The sequence below is a fragment of the Dendroctonus ponderosae genome, unplaced genomic scaffold (assembly GCF_020466585.1).
Source record: "Dendroctonus ponderosae isolate FM_Combo_2020 unplaced genomic scaffold, Dpon_F_20191213v2 Dpon_F_20191213_8, whole genome shotgun sequence".
NCBI lineage: Eukaryota > Metazoa > Arthropoda > Insecta > Coleoptera > Curculionidae > Dendroctonus > Dendroctonus ponderosae.
Window position 1 is genome coordinate 3028409 of NW_026019016.1, and position 17160 is coordinate 3045568.

At 38.4% G+C, this 17160-nt stretch overlaps 1 protein-coding gene and 1 long non-coding RNA gene across 5 annotated transcripts in view; one reads left to right on the top strand and one right to left on the bottom strand.

Annotated features, from left to right (window-relative positions):
- LOC109535411 (zinc finger protein GLI2) overlaps positions 1 to 17160 on the top strand; it is a 66688-nt gene that overhangs the window by 41356 nt on the left and 8172 nt on the right. For 2 of the 4 annotated variants that reach the window (XM_019901320.2, XM_019901322.2), the window contains 10 exons: positions 9827 to 9945; positions 13103 to 13177; positions 14411 to 14599; positions 14702 to 14871; positions 14924 to 15142; positions 15197 to 15346; positions 15402 to 15566; positions 15628 to 15918; positions 15977 to 16130; positions 16218 to 16468. In XM_019901320.2, coding sequence (XP_019756879.2) covers positions 9827 to 9945; positions 13103 to 13177; positions 14411 to 14599; positions 14702 to 14871; positions 14924 to 15142; positions 15197 to 15346; positions 15402 to 15566; positions 15628 to 15918; positions 15977 to 16130; positions 16218 to 16468 — 1783 coding nt within the window. Of the gene's footprint in view, positions 1 to 4474; positions 4884 to 9826; positions 9946 to 13102; positions 13178 to 14410; positions 14600 to 14701; positions 14872 to 14923; positions 15143 to 15196; positions 15347 to 15401; positions 15567 to 15627; positions 15919 to 15976; positions 16131 to 16217; positions 16469 to 17160 lie in introns of those variants that run through there. The other 2 variants (XM_019901323.2, XM_019901321.2) reach the window with 2 other exon arrangements.
- LOC125505496 lies at positions 10208 to 12720 on the bottom strand. Its single transcript, XR_007282219.1, has 2 exons — positions 12380 to 12720; positions 10208 to 10517 (listed from the first exon to the last, which is right to left on the bottom strand). It is a non-coding gene; the product is annotated as an uncharacterized LOC125505496 (long non-coding RNA).

Below are 17160 nucleotides of genomic sequence, written 5' to 3' on the forward strand. Positions count from 1 at the left end.
GGTATCAATGAAATCTTAGCTATAGGTCTATAATTTTTAATATTGGTTTTATCACCATTCTTGAACAAAGGTACAATCAGGTTATGTTTCCACAGGTCGGGATGAATATTGGTGGAAGAAAATCGGAAGAATCCTGGACGTTTATAAAAATATGAGATTCAACATAAAAATTGAAAAATTTGGGTCTTAAGAACAAATTGGAACTTTCTAACATCTGAGTTTTTAATCAATAAGGTTTGATTCCTCTTTGCTAGTTTTGTCATCTTTTGCAAAATCTATGAGAACGTTTCAAGTCTTCGTCGGTGTTGTTTTTTCGTTTAGAATCCAGCTGTTGTTTGATATCATTGGGCGCCATTTGTACTCACTTGGCTCTTTCTGCCGCGTGGGCAAAAAGTGACCATCACCTGCCGATATCACGAATTCAACACGGTCCCACTTTTAGCGCTATCTGGATACGTCAAAGTGTCACCATCTAACTTTACTTCGCAGCTTGAACTCCGATAATACCAGTAAACATTTGGAGCAAATCCGCCCACAAGTATTGTAGCATTTTCGCAATGAGAAACGCACCAAGGTGTGACCCAAAGGTTTACGGTACAACAAGTGCAGACTTCCTCATAAACTTTCAAAGCTTTTGGCGATTTTTGCGTCACAAGTGTTCCACATAGGTGGGAACGGGGTTCATCAAAGCCACGACCTTTGCCTCCAACCCAAAGTGAAGCTCCAGCAGTTAAAAGATAAGGAAAAAGTGGGACTAGCAGGAGGAACAAATTGCGCGTGTTGATTCCAAGAACTTAGGAACTTGTAGGAATGTGAAAAATGTAAGGAAAGCAAATAGATACCAGAAAAAAATGGGAGATGCTTTGTTAATGGTTTTTTCTGGAGCTGAATCCAGATGATTTTTTCTGTTAATTGCATCGCCCCTGCTTTATACAACTGAAGTGGAATTTGCATGAAATGGAAATAAAAGCAGAAACACGCACTCGCAGGAGAGTCGCAGTCACTTCGGTAGCAGGAATCGTGTCTGTTTGCCATCTGATAAGCCGGAACCAATTATCAGCTCGACGGACGGTCACGTGACCCAGGTGTTAATGGGCCTTATCTGGAGCCTTTGGGCGCTCTTAATTAGACCTCGGGAATTCGCCGGAAATTTTAATGGGCTACGGATATCTAGCCCGACTATCTTGGAACTGGGCCGATTTATGATTCTGACGGCGTTTTTTTTCTGTCGAGTTATACAGTGCGAACACAGGAAAGTTTTGCTCAGCAGCTAAGAAATGAAGAGAAAAAGGTTTAGAGGCCGAAAAAATGCTCTAATCCTCCCACAGACCTTGCCAAAAATGAAAATGAAATGAGAGTTTAAAAACTGAAAACTTCTTGCGCTAGTTGCTCCCAGAGAAAGTGCAGTTTACGAGTAAAAAATCATTTTCAGGAAATTTATAAAAATAAGAAGCTGACGTTTGTTCTCAATGTACGAGCGGGACAAGGCAAATCACCGAATGCGTGTATCAAAAATGAACAAAACATAAATCTACATTGTAGGCGGAGCTCCGATTAACACCGACAACATCCGATTGTCTCAGACTCGCGTCTGTTCTATTACATTATTTTTTTCTTTGTGCGAGATTATCAGGTTCTGGGTATCAAAACTTTAAAGATCCTAGTAACAGTCTAATTCCGTAAATTTTCCAGTCCAATAAGGAACATTTAGAATCTATATATTTTGGTCCTTAGAATGCAGTAGCTGAGCATGACTTATCCAGATGGTCAAGTGCATGAACTGATTGTGTTTTGCTGATAATTTGCTGTTATTACGAGTTGATGAAGATACGTGTGGTTTTACAATCACCACCAGCAAAAAAGTCTGCCGACCGACATATTGGCCATAAAGATGCCTGCAATGTTTTCTTTGCTAACAGATTTATTATTACAAGACATAAATTTAATCATTTAAATGTAATTATAATCTTGAGCTGGTAAAAAGCTTCAATTACCTTTAATTACGGTAATTTAACCGGACAAGCCATAAAGGTAAACCGATATTAAGACCTGGTAATTAGTCCGACCACAAACTGGTTTTGGTCGATCGACCTATACGGTTTGTTTAGGGGGTTATCGCGTCCCTGCAGGATTATTTGCACGTTATAGCAGGAAAAATTGGCAGTGGGACCAATAAATTAAGTCATTGACACAGTCGGCTTAAAAAAACGGGAGATTGATTAATGAAAATAATCTCTCTGGCGTAGCCAGACCAAAAAACCGAACACTCGAACCAGGCAAATGTGCGATGGATACCCAGTTTTGCAAATTAAGTAATGTTCCTCAGGTGATCCAATTAAAAAATGCCCCTTTCAAATTTAAGGCGGGGAATTTCTTTACCTGGCTCTCGCTTAAGCAGCGGCCTGGTGCTTTGCACGAAATGGGATCATATATCATACCGGCAGCACGTGATCTATTTGCATAATTAAACATCCAGATTGGACAAGAAACCCGAAAATCTGTTAAGTGCACTATCGGAAGCTTTGGTAAACTCTAATTGTCCACTTTGTCAAGATTATTGGATTTTTCTGGTTGCTGTTTGTTTGGTCTATATCAGACTGAAACTCTTCAAAAATCAAGTCGGCCTTAGTGAACTTGTTAGTTCGTTAAGGGTTCAAAGGATTGAGAATTCCTGGCTTTTCTATGCATATAATTAGTTCTAATTAGTTGCAAATGTTCGACTGTGAAAGTTCGAGAAAAATTAACCACTAATATTGGTTCTGCTTACTCGCGCTTATTCTCTGTGTATATTGATAATTTACATGCTCAAGTACAACACATTTCAGAACGCTTTATTCGTAGTGAATGCATCAAGTCAACCAATAAAGCTGGCGCAGTCGTCTGGATTTTCAACACCAAATTGCGTTCTCATCAGTTTGGTAATTAAGAAACAATTTTTTTTCTAACGTGGATAAGTGCAACATCAAGGTTTTTATCCAAGCAAATTGTTTCAATTAGCTAAAGACGCTCATGCCATGAGACTCCACATTCATCAGACTTAAATCCAACGGGTTATTTAAAACACCGTATACTTTTACAGAAATATTTAAACCCATTTATAAACTTACGGAAACTTTGAAAAATTGACGAGGTAAACATGACAATATATTTTGTACAATATTTTCATTTCATTTTTCTACTCATCGTATTACTTAAATTCTGTCCAAGAATAGCGCTATGAGCCGATGCAAAAATTATTCAAATCGGATCATCGACTGAGGAAATATTCACAATTAAAAGCTAAGCAACATTTCAGAAAAATGGTTATGAGCTGTAGACTTGCGGTTTTCAAACTTGATTTTTTGCAAAAACTTCAAGATTTGAAATTTTTTCAAAAGCAGCGTACATTTAGTGTAACTGATGCCGTTTTTGATGCTTCTTAATTTTTTTTAATCGGCCCATAAATAACAGAGGTATGGATAATAAAACCGGATAAATCTGATTGCTGTGCAGTTTTCTGCCCAACGTTTAGATTCGTCAACCGATTTCTACGATTAAAAAACTGAAATATTCGGAATCTTGTGCTCTTCCAATCAACTTTCGTTTTTCCGAAATCGCGCTCCTATAAAAAGAGTTATAACCCATAGAGTTGCGAATTTAAAAGAGGATTTTTTGCAAAAATGGCATGATTCCTTGTAAACTAATGGACATTTTTTTAAATTTTGCACCGGATTTTTGCGTTATAATGATCCTCTAGGGCTGACAGATTTCGAAGAATTGGGTGGTTTTGCGTCAACTGACAGAGATAATGATACGGGGGTTAAAGTTTCCAATGAACCACTGGAAACTTTGAAATCCACCCATCCACGCCATGTATAATCAATAATAACACAATTTGCTGAGCAGTCATAGCTTACATTATAGAAGTTAATGATCCGGAGGATGCTTCACAGTAAATACTTGCTTAACAATGAATTGCACTTTGCATATCGAAATGACGAATGCCAATCAAGCGCTTCTCAATGCTTTATCTGCCCACCAACCGAACTCCAGAAAAATATCGAAACGAATCACTGCATTTAAATCTATTAGAATCTTCAATGAAGACTTCTACTGGTCGATGGAAGCAGCTTCTTAGTAGTAATGAAGTAATTAGTGAAGACCTTGAGCAAAGAGTTTTATAGATTTTAGAAGAATCATTTGTAAATTTCATACAATTGTAACCTTCCTGTGTGCTTAGCGTCGGTTTATAAATATTTTGTTTAGGAATTGTTCAAGGAGGAACTCGCTTAAAGGATTGCGTTCGTGAAAATTCACAGTTCTGTCAAGTCCTGGAAATTGACCACGAAACGAAATGTTTGGCATGTTTGCCTTCCTCATCTTGACGGATGGATTTATATCTTTTGCTTTTGGCATTATCTTTACGAATTTAGAAACTTTGCATTTAAGATAGCACCTATATGTGACAATAGTTTATTTCCTACGGGTCCCGAATTTAGGTCAGCGGGTGTTTGGTTGTTCTGCTTCCTATTTCTGCATAAACCTGTGAACTCATTTTCGGGGTTTACCTGAAGCCTCAGGCTATTATCAGGTAAAAAAGAGGTTTTCTCTTTACAGTGCTGACCGATTGAGGATTTCGTAGGCAATTGGTTTGGCGACATTCAGAAAGTCAGTTTGTGTGCAGATTTGCCTATTTTGCGCTTGTGTTGTTAATATCCGGTACGTTCGGGTGACATTAAAAACACTAACTGAATTGAATGTCTGAGTGAAAGTGTATGTGTATTGAATGTCTTTGAGTTTTGAAGCAGACTTTCTTACATACTTTATGAAACAGTTATGTGGTTTAAAATTTAGTGAAAAGTGTATAAACACTTTGTCTGAACAACAACGCGCTGAATCAAAACGTAAGTATTTAAAAATGACCAAGCGTAGTGCCCAAGTTCAACTTAACCCCAACTAATTATGTTTCCTATGCACTTTTTTGTTTTTTTTAGCCTTTGGTCCTTTCGAAATTCTTCAATTATTCTATATATTACTGTAGGCTTTTCTTTCTTCAGTATATTATTGTAGGCTTTTCCTTAGGTCCCCGCCGCCGACATTAATTAATACAAAAGAATAAACCACAGGGTCATACAAGCCATGTGGACTTGTATAATTCCATGCAAATGCTTTTGTCTAAGAACGAAGAGGTGTTGAAGGGGTCTAATTAAAGCGAGCAGTGTCAGTTCGTTCGAATTCATTAGTGCCTTCGCTTTGCAGGCGCCCGTGCTTATTTGCATGAAGTCAACATGTTTCGCTTTTTTGGTTTTCGTATTTTTTTTCTCGGCTAGTTCATTGGAAATGGATAGATGGAATTTTAAGTTCCAGCCGCTACAACGTGCCTGACCTAAAAGTAAATTTGCTGTAGCAGTTTCAGTTCAAAACAAGCCAAAAGCCATCGCGAAATTGTCCGTTCAAAATACTAAATTGCTGATAGAGAAGGTAGAATCAAAGGCAAAGGTTTTCCAAGTTTTGCGGGTGTGAAGTGAAAGTGTGGTGGGCGCACGGATCTCCCGACTTTGATCGCGTTGGCTTTGCTCATAGTCAGGGTTTTCAGTGCAAACTATTTTAGGAGCAAATATGGAAGAGAGGCAAGAGCACATGCCGTTGAGTTCTTCCTGGAATGATGTAAAAATTAGCGTTCTTGCTCATTTTGCTTCCAAGAAACGAGCAAAAGCGGGATGGAAACATGAAATTTTGGCATAATATTGCACCTAAATGGCTGATATTCAAATTTCGCTTTCTGGGTTAAAACTACTCGAATTTTCTGCTGTCATGTTGTTATGACTGAATCGCATTTTCAAATCTCTATCCAACGATACCAAAACGAATTCTGTAGCTCAAATGGGGCTTGAGAAACTTCGCAAAAACTAGCGTCATGTTGAGTCGAAGACTTTTTGAGAAAACTGCAAACATTCCCTTACCGATGGTTCACTTTCTAAAAAGGCCATTTAGTTCTCTCTGGAGCGATGCAAAAATAAGCGTTCTTGCTCCTTTTGCTTCCAAGAAATGAGCAAAAACGGGAGGAAAACATGAAATTTTGGCATAATCTTGCATCTAAAGGTTGATATTCAAATTTCGCTTTCTGGGTCAAAACGACTCGAATTTGTTGTCACAAAAAGTTGTAGTCTTCCCGTTGTTGACACAGTCGACAGTTTGATTTTGTATTTACTATTTCTCCTTGAGACTGGTGAATTTTCGGGCCTTTCCACGAGGAGCTAAAAACCCAAAACAATAACCAGTTAAATGCTTGAGAAGTTGTTTTCACAAGTTGTGCAGTTTTCCCACATTTGTTTGGCTTTCGCTGCCAACATACAAAGTGGATGGAAGCAACTCGTGCTTGTGAAGCGCCAGGAAGAAATTATTTTCCACTCTCTTTGGGCATAAGCTCAAAAATGGTCACTATTCAAATTTCTTAGAATTTGGGTTTACTTACTGGGAGACGTGATTCTGACTTCTATTGTGTTGCATTGAGGATCGCTCTCTGAAATCTGGCCGGAGATTCATTCGTCACATATACCTGGTCAACGTGGTCGTTCAAATTCGTCTATCTATTTAATTTCTTCAATGGACTATTATTGTTCGACGTTTCGGAGTCATCTAATCTAATGGAGCTTTTATTAAGGAATTCGAGTGGAACCCAAATGTTCGTTTTGATTTAGAGATAACTTCCATAAAAATGTAAAAATCCGTTCGGTGCCAAGCCCATGGCACGTTAAAAAGGCCCGAACGCTTAAAATTAATTGCTTAATCAGAATAAGAAAGAGGCACATAAATTCAGCCTCTCGCATACACACATACTCACAAGTATAAATTACTAAAAATTAAGCTATACGCCGTTGCTACGAGACACGTTTCTCTCGAGAACCCTGCCTATTCAAGTCCGAGAAATTAACATGCAGAGCCTTAACAAAACGATCTTTAAAAAAGACACCCGGGACATAGGCGGAGAATGTCGGACATTGAAAATATTGCCTTTCTTGTGTGACTTTGGTTGAGCAACTAGATCATGAATTTCTCTGTGTCATTTTGTGAATATTCGACAAAATTTAGAGCGGTTGCCGTTTAGTTCGATGGCATTTTGATGCTCGAACAAAGTGCTTTTTGGGGGCCACATAAAGCGCGATTTTATTAAGGCTTCGGCTCCGGTCAAGAAAACAAACTGTTCGCGGATAAAGTTTCTCGGTCGGGTTAAAAAAGCAATTTAAATTTCGCCGGGGGCTTTTGCATCGAACCGGCCCCACGTTGCCCCATCTTAATGACTTCATTAGGCTAATCGCCAATCCTTTGCAAATTATGACGAAATGTCCTGCCTTTGTTCGATATACCGGGTGAACTGAGCAACTAACCAAGCAATAAATGTGCGATTTTTTTAGCAAGCTGCAGCATTTTACTGAAAGTGCTCTTTGTTGCTCTAGCTTTTTTCCGATAAACATCATTTTTATTCCATTTTGGAAATGTTTCAAACTATTTTTTTATTCTTGTTGAAACAATCTTTGAAGCACCGACTTTGGGTTCAAATGCCCATTTTCAAATCTTCGGCTCATTTGCCAAAATAATCGAAATAGGCATGAAAACCTTAACTTCTTCAACTTGCTATCCATGTTATTGTTCTTTCATAAAACATTTTGCTGAGTTCTTTGCAACAGTGTCCTTGAAAAAATTTTTCGGCGTTAAATCCTGTGCTTATTTTGATTGTCCACCTCCACTGTGAGATTCAATGGTTGTTACTATTAAACAAAAAAAAACAGGACAAGGCAAATGAGGCGCGGCTGCAGTATCTGTGAGTAGTGTCCACTTAATCTGAAAGTGAATCAGGAACGGTTTTATGGGGACAAAAAGGCAACGTTTAAAATTTAAGAGGCCATTCGCGATCGAGAGTACCATGTTGGAACCATCATGAATATGTAAAATCTGCCGATGGTCGATTAGGAAACATGACCGCTGACTTTTTGCGCTGCAACAATTTCGTTCTGACCCTGCACAAGTTTGATCGGAAAAGCCCAATCGTGTTTGGAAAGTTCATTTGCGCGAATAATTACTCAAATTACTCAAATACGACTCGTCCTTCTAATGACCAAGGAGTAGCTGACAACACGTACATTATTGACGCGAAGAAATGAAGAACTCGAAACTTTAGTGTTGAGAGGATCGCTACTGATTCGAAATCTACACATACCGATGTTAGTGGAAAAGTGATTAATCAAACGCTTTTGAAAGCTCTGGACTCTAGATATAAAGCGGTATTAGACAAATATCAACAACAACTATATTTTTTTGTATAAAATTGTAAAACACCCGGTATAGTCAAAAGTAAGTTAAATTTGTGTTATTTTTGATCGCGCCGTTGCACCAAAACGTTGATTTTGGGACCCACATTTTTAAAGTTGGAAAAAATTAGGATTTTCTGCGATTTTTTTGAAATTGCTACCATCCACAGGACCAACCTTTCAGGACAAACCTTTCAGGATAGTGAAAGACTGCTCACTACATTTGTTAGAAAGATATACGTTTTCGAATGGCCCTTATTCAATAAAGTACATTTTGAGATGTCTTCTAATGTGGTAAAAAGGGATTTTCGCTGATTTTGATAAAACTTTCCAAATCTATAGGGTCAAGTGTTTGTGACCGACGGAGAAAACTTCAAGTTTCTATTAGCCTCAATTTGCAATATATGAATTTTTAAAGAAAGGGTGCAGTTGGGAAAACTCAATTCAGACTAGTATTTACCAAGCTGGAAAAAATCTGGTCGATCGATGATTTTTATGAAGCTTTCTGCATCGAGAGAGTCAAATATTGTAATAAAGGTTCTGAAAATTTGAAATTGTTCCTAATTTTGGAAAATACGAATTTTTGAAAGAGAGGGCGCAGTTGGGTGAAAACCGCCAATTTGGGGCTCGCATTAACCAACCTGGAAAAATTCAAGATTGGCGGTGATTTTCATAAAACTTTAGGAGTTAGACTGCAAAAAATAAAGTTTCTACAGAGTGGCAAATGAAACAATGCAAAATTAGCGAAAGTTCCACATGCTCTGATTCGGACAAAGACTTTTATATTTCAACACCACAGACATTAAAATAGACATTTTTTCACTTGCAGCGATTTTCAAAATGTAGGGCTCATGGTGAAGTTGAAGGTGTTGTACGACTTGCTAAGGAAAATCAATATACAGGGTTGCATGAATGAACGAAAAATTTGGAATTGGAATAAACTTCACTTTATATAAAAATCTGCCATCAGCACAGATTTCGAATGAAATTTTGATTGGGGTAATTTTTATGCAACCTTGTGTGTCGCATTTGGAATTGTCTTTGAAGCTTAATCTTTAACATCAGCTCAAGACGGTGAAAATCGCTCTAAGATCAGAAAAGTTATCGCTGCAAAACCAGTTTGTTTGCAGACCAAGAAAGTTGATTTTTTCGGCTGCAGTTTTTAAAGAAGAACTGTGATTAATTTTCAGTTTTAATTTATGCTACTTCCGGGTAAATCCCGATAAAATTAAGTTTCGATCGCGAAATCTCTCTAATTAGGTTCGCAGGACATTCATAGCGCCCACGAGACCAGTCAGCTCTATTTCAGCTTTGCACATTTGCATTGGATATCGACTCAATCGTGAGAATGACCAGTTGGATGCATAATGCAAGCGAATGTCTTGCATAGTTTAGGAGTTTCATTAAATATTTTCCACTTGAGAATTTGATTACTTAGTTGCTGGTCTTCGGTTTGTCGCCCTCCAGGAGTCACTTGATTGCATCTAGATTGGTTGAACCGCACCACTTTACTAAAGTATTTTTTTTGTGTATTTCAGTGTTGCAGCCAGTACAGCCAGTATTTTGTTATCGAGAGAACTGCATCCAGCTTATCGACTGCCAACTCATATGGATTATATGTACTCACTTCAACATTCCACCGCCAACTCAATTCATGGTAAGTGACTCTTCAATGTCCAGGTGTGGGGTCATGAATCAACGATGTCGCAGGTTGACTGCCGGCATTTTGCAACCAGCCTTATTTGTCAAAATCGAAAATAATCTGCGGATAACGAGGAAACGGGCACAATACAAATGAGCAGTAATATCTTTCGTCGGTCGACAGAAAACAAACATCGACGGTTCATAAATAAAGAGCAGCGCCGCCGTCGAGGCAAAATAAACATTTCCAATGCAAAAATAAATCATTAAGACTCGAGTAAATATACTGATGAAGAGCACGCAACTCTCTTAAATTGGCTTCGATTTACTTTATTACAAACTTGCAAATTCGATTAGAATTTTTGAGGCATTGCACGATATCCGAAGTCGTTGGAACTGGAAGAATTACTACTGGGGAGCCTTGAAGTGGATTTGCTTCAAAGGGGCACCTCTTGAGACTCTAACTGGGTGTTGAATGATCATTTACATGCGGGTCCTTGTTTTGCTCCCCGGGTATTGTGCCAGCCAGCACAATGGGTGTGCATTTCCGCTCGAAGCTTGATTGTGTTGAGGCATTAAGAGCTGCACCTTAATCGGAAGTGAAAATCAAAAAACGATCTTAGCGCTAGAAAGCTGCAATCAAATAAAATGGTTTTTGTATGGGGAAGTGACGATATTAAACAGCCTGCCAGAATGGTGCCAGATGTGTGTCCAGAGTTTCTTCTTCTGGATTATTTTAACTTTTAACTTGTTAAGCAGATTTCAAACTTTAGCATCTAGCGAAAAATTCACTCTTAAAGTTCCCAATGTTCATATTAAAGGTGTTTGATCCAGACTGATCTAAAACCGCCCTAAATTGGTCAAAAATGTCAATTATTTCGAGCTTGAAGCTTCTAGCGTGTTTTTCAATGATATACTTCTGATTCGTTTGGTAAAATGATTTAGAATTTGAGAAATGTTAAAAGACTTTTTATTTTTTGAAAAAATCGGCCTCTACCCTTATGAAATTTTCCATCATAAATGAAAATTTTACATGCGTGGCTTTCGAGCACATCGGATTGCTTTTGACCTGAGAGTCGCTCTAAAACCATATTAAAGATATTTGAGTTTAAGGAAGATATAGTCGGCTAAAGATTGTGACTGATCAAAAACCGCATAAATTTTGCCAAAAATGTCAATTATTTTAAGGCTGAAGCTTCTAAGGTGTTTTTAATGTTCGCATTGCATTAACCGCTTCCTTCTGTAAAATTCAAGAAATTTTGAGAGATTTGAAATTGACTGAGATTTAAGTTTTAGTTTAGACTTGAGAAGCTTCCTAATGTTAATTTTAATGCATTTGAGTCTAATAAAGAATAGAAACAGTCGGTTAAAGATCTACGCCTATCAAAAAACGCTTAGAATTGGCCAAAAATGTAAATTATTTCGAATTAGAGGCTTCTAGCGAGTTTTTCAATTAGCACGTTGCATTGCTTGCTTTTTTCTGATGAAAACTATGTGGGATTCGAGAAACTATAAGAACTTGAGGTTTTTCGTAAAAATGGACCCGCTGAAAACATGGAAAAAAATAAAATTTCACTTGCTTGTATTTTGAGCTGAATTGATTGATTTCGATCTAGAAAGCGCCTTAAAAGCCATATTAAAAGTATATGAGTCTATAATAAGGCGGTATTGGCGCTTAAAGATCGTTTCCGATCAAAAACCGCTTAGAATTTAATTTGATTTTGAAAACGAAATTTCCCATTGTAAACCGTGCGACATTTTTTTGAACTACTTTCGACCTTTACTCGCTTACAATTTACCTTGTATGGATAATTTATCTTGAATCTCTTTCACGGTTACAGTCACGTGTTGAAAAGCGGAACTAACGGGATCTTCTCGGCACCATCGCTCCCACGATTCCGACAGTTCAATTCCGAAAAATCTATTATTTGGAAACTGAACGCGCAATTTTGAACTTGAATGAAACACTCCCGTTTTAGGGTGAAAACATGTGCTTAAAAGTTACAAAGATGTGATTAAGTATAGCAAAAACAATAAAGATTTTCTTTGAATAAAAACATGAAAAAGATTGAATCTTTGACGACTTTGAGACGTGATTAGGAAGTTGATATGTAAAGATATTTGATGATTGATTGATTTCAGTCCTATATTTTTAATCTTAACCACTGTTCATAAAATTATCGATCAATCGCATTTGTTATCGATTTCCAGACGGATTCAACTGGCACCACCCGACAAAAAGAACAATCGGCAGTAAAAATTCGAAATGTGTTCGGTTCGAAAAGCCAAATAGGCATGTAAAAAGCCAGAATGCCCTTCGAACCATACAACGAATTAAACACGTAAAACAAATAGATCTTCGAAACAAAACACCGTAAAACCCATACCATGCGCCTTAAACAAACCAATAAAATACAGGAAGGGCACCCAGATACACATATACCATTTACCAGGCGAGTTAAAAACGAAAAGTCGTCCGTGCTGTTTGAACAGGAGGCTATAAAAGCGGGCCTGTGGTTCGAGTCTTGGACGCATCTGGATCTAAATGCGGCTCCAGCTATTTTCGCTCTTGTTAACTATGTTTTTCTTCATAATTTCAGACGAATGTCGTCCGTAACCGCCACACGATTGACTTTCGTAATTTGTAGACCAGTCGAAGACATTATGGTTAATAAATTATGCTCGTACACGTTGATTTTGACGGGTTATAATATGCTTTAGTGACGGGTGTTCAAGTCTGGAACTTTTTCATATACTTAGGCTTAGGACTTTTCTGCTCGTTCTTGAATTCAGGTGTTTCCGGTATCTGCAAGATTGATCTAATGCAAAGTGTCCAGCTGGAAATTTTTACATTTATTAAGTTGTAACGGCTCGCAACATGTGCCCGATTAATCCGATGAATTATGCAAGTTTTTCCATATTACGTAAATAAATCCATAAATTCCATACTTTACGAGAATGGCTTTGCAGAGCAATCGGCCAGTTGCCCATATTAGCGCTGAAGTATTTTAGCGCTTAGTGCTAAAGTACTGTAACGACTTTTACGACTTTGCCATAAATGAGTTCAGGAAGCCATGAAAATCGATATGAAGTTTGAGTAAACTAGATGCATGTCTTTAGAGCTAATTTAAGATGGATATTAGGCCCAGATCTTAATTGGGGGACTTTTTCAGGTTTAGGTCTGACTGCTGACTATCTACATCCATCAGCGTCATTGGCCAGCACTGAATTTCCTTTCAGCATAGATGGTAAGTGTAATTTAGTATTTTTTTTTGCCGATAACAGTTTCAATGATCCTTCGTGTCTTTGCTCTAAGGACGCTGCTTCTTAATTAATTACTGCACCGAAAGAATTCTACTTTCAGTTACTTTTGCGGGCCAAAATCGGTTTCCTCAAAAGCAAATTTAAATTTGTACTATATTTTTGCAACATTTCCACTTTCTGCTTGATTGTTAGTTAGCGTGTCAACGTTAGCGCCTTTTGTATGCTCCTTGTCAAACTCCATTTTATAAAAAAATAAATGGTGTAGGAAATTGACTTGCAGTTGATTAAATAGAGAAAAGCTGCGTTATGAGTGAAGACAGCTCGAACTTGATCTGATAATGGACTGATTTTAGCAAATCTCACAGTGCAAATTCAGGATCCAAAGCCCTCAAATTTTTGATATTCGAAAATGAATTGGCTGCGGCTTCGCAATATTTCCACTTTCTTCTTGAATGTTAGCGTGTTCAGGCAGTCAGCCCTGTTTACTCACCAACTATAGCATCTCGAAAATATTATTTTCAGTTCAAGTTGAAGATCCACTTTTTTAGTGTCCGAACGACGACAATGTTGCTAAATTTCGGAAAATAGTTTACAAAACTTGTTTTCACTCTCTTTGATAGAGAAAATAGATTTATCTACCCTGAAAGTTTGAGCAATAATTACGTTAATGTAGAAGTAATTTAAATATGCTTTTGACTCGAAAGTAAAACTTTTAATTAAAGCACGAATTTTTGTGCCAAATAAAATGCTTTGGCTACTTCAATTGAGTTGATCAACATTGAAAACGAAACAATAGGGACTGTTTCAATATTAAAACACCTTCTTAAACAACTCGAACCGAGCTGAACAGTCATCGGCATGAATATTTTGAGGTCTAATCCATATAAGCACGCGTAAACACCTTTTAACATTTAAAGCAGCAACAAATCCTTTAATAAGCATGTTATAAATTTTAATTAAAAGGCTGGAATAATGGTTTTTCTTATTAATTCGAGACGCGTCAGTATTTTATTGCATCGTTAATTTTATCATTTTTGTCTTTAATAGAGGCTTAATTTATTCGTGGCGCGTCCATGCGGTATTTGGTGATACTGGTCAAAGTATGTATATCCGCCGTTTAATTTTTGGATCTGTATATTTGTTCGTTTGTGTGTGTGAGTGTGCAACGCCGATGCGACTTGATCGCATGAATATTAATTGATTTGTCTGTGTTTCAGTTTCAGGATCCCGCTTGTGTTCACCTCGTTTGGCTAGAGCTTCACGAAAAAGAGCTCTTTCATCATCTCCGTACTCAGATCTCGACCTCACTTCGGTGATCCGCTATTCGCCGTCATCCCTTGTATCTGTAGCAGCGGGCAGTAGAAGTTCTTCTGTATGCAGCGGTTCATTGGGGCATCTTTCTGCTGGTAGGGTTCATTTGTTTACTATTTGAACAAACACAGCGCTTTTCAGCTAGTTAGTCGAATCAAATGTCTCTTTTTTTATATTATGCATACGTTCTCTTTCAGCAAACTTTTTTCCAACAGGTGCTTTTAGCCCGGTTCTTCATCCAGCCCTTTTGTTGCGAGGTCCTGGAACCCCTCTTCCGCACTCTCATCCTCATAATCCCACTTATGGACTGCCCGGGACGCAGCATTTGCCTCATGCTCAGCATTCGGCTCCACTTCCCAAGACTGATGTAAGCCACATTTAATTTTTCAGAAAGCCGCAACTAAATGGGACTTTTTTAGATTTTAAGTGAACGAATAAAGACAGAACTGAGCCATCAGCAGAATGAGGGTGATAGTCGCAGAAACAGCAGGGTGAAAAAGGAGCCGTCTAATAACAATCCCTCGGAAGGCAGTGGAGAGCAGGTAGATCTCAAAGATGAGCCTGGAGACTTTATAGAAACACATTGTCATTGGAAAGACTGCGGTGTGGATTTCAGCACACCGGACGAACTAGTCAGGGTACAAAAACGCGTATTGAACTTTAAGGAGATTTTACTAATTTGCGTCTTTTAGCACATAAGTAGCGACCATATTCACTTAAATAAGAAGTCTTTTGTGTGCCGATGGAATGAATGCTCACGAGCCGAGAAGCCATTCAAAGCCCAATACATGCTGGTTGTTCACATGCGTCGGCATACAGGCGAAAAACCCCACAAATGCACGGTAAAATCCCCACTTTTTTTAAAGCTAAAGCACACTAACCGTTTGGAAATTTTAGTTCGAAGGATGCGTGAAGGCCTACTCACGACTGGAAAATCTCAAGACCCATCTCAGATCTCACACGGGAGAAAAACCATATACTTGTGAATATCCAGGTTGCGCCAAAGCGTTCAGCAATGCTTCGGATCGGGCCAAACATCAGAATCGCACACACAGCAGTGAGGTAAAGTGGTTATTCTTGTGGAGTTTGAGGAAAATGTTTTACATATTTCAACCGCCAACAGAAACCGTACGTGTGCAAAGCCCCCGGTTGCACCAAACGATACACGGATCCTTCTTCTCTCCGTAAACACGTGAAAACCGTTCACGGTGCGGACTTTTACGCCAGTAAAAAGCACAAAGGGAGCCATGAAGATGGTTCTGGTGGTACCAATGGACGGATGGATGGGTCTCCGCGCAGCGACGACGGTACCAAAACCGTAAGTCTGAGCAGTCCATCGGTTAAGAGTGAGTCCGATGTGCATTCACCGCAAGCCCAAGATAGTCCCATCGGGGGTCAGGATATGGACACTTTGGTAGGAATATTGCCAGCCAGGAAGTTTTCCGTGTCTTTGAACTGTTGTGTTATTTCAGCACTTTACCACACCGGGTACAGTCGATACTTTGGAAGATTGGACTGCTGAAGCTGAAGACTTGGATCTGGAAGAACTACCGGTGGTGTTGCGAGCTCTAGTGGGAGGAGGAGCTGCACCAGTACTGGCTGCACCTCCACGAATACGAAAGCCAGGTATTTAAGTGAAGATGTGGAATTTGACAATATAAGATCCAAAAGCTTCGTAAGAAAAAATGCCATTCAACGATGTTTCTATTGCAGTTGGCAGGCCGAGAAATTCGGTTCGGAACATCACAGACCTGAATACGCGCATCACCAACCTCAGGATGGAACCGGGTAACGCACAGCCGCCTCAAACTAAAACTCAGCTCACGGAACTTCAGCAGAGGCTGCAGCCGCCTCTTTCTCAGCAACAAGCCCAAATCAGAAGGGACAGCAACTCGACAGTTAGTACCTACTATGGCAGTATGCGAAGCGCTGACATGAGCAGGAAGAGCAGTGTTGCTTCACAGGTAGCTATTTCGATTGATAAAACTGTCCTTTCCAAAAATATGCAGGGTGATTTAAAATCGCCGGTGCTTAAGGAGTACAAACTAAGGAGAACGCAGTAACTCCGATTTTAAAGTTTAACACCTTTTATTAACCGCTGTTTTAATATTATCAATTGGTGTACTATGGAAATAATATCAAGTATGTTTCGTAATGCAATTGGAAAGAAAAATGCATCTCGTAATTATTATTTTTTTAATTAATCGAATTTTCTTTGTTACCTGTGTATGGCCAATATGTTGAATATTTCGCCTCAAAAATGTTTGTCTTTAAAAAGGACAGAATTTGCTCAAGTCTTTTATTACAGATTGATAAACAGTTCTCTTATTGCCTTTTTTACTGTACTACTTTTATACTGTTTATATATTTTTTAAAGGCAAAAGTTTTTGAAAAATGAATCCGCCTCAACAATATAGAACTTATCTCTATGACCAGTAATTTTCCGTTTTTAAGTTTTTCACTTGATTTAACTCCATGCTCGCAGCATAATCATAATATTAGAAACGATACTACGAAGAATTTGCGGCATTAGGTATGATAATGACTATTCGCGACTACGCCGCACAGTGGTCGTTTTAACTATTTTAGGTGGTAATAAATAGGGCCTCCGATATATACTATTTCTAGTTAGTATAATTTATTTAGTTTAAATATG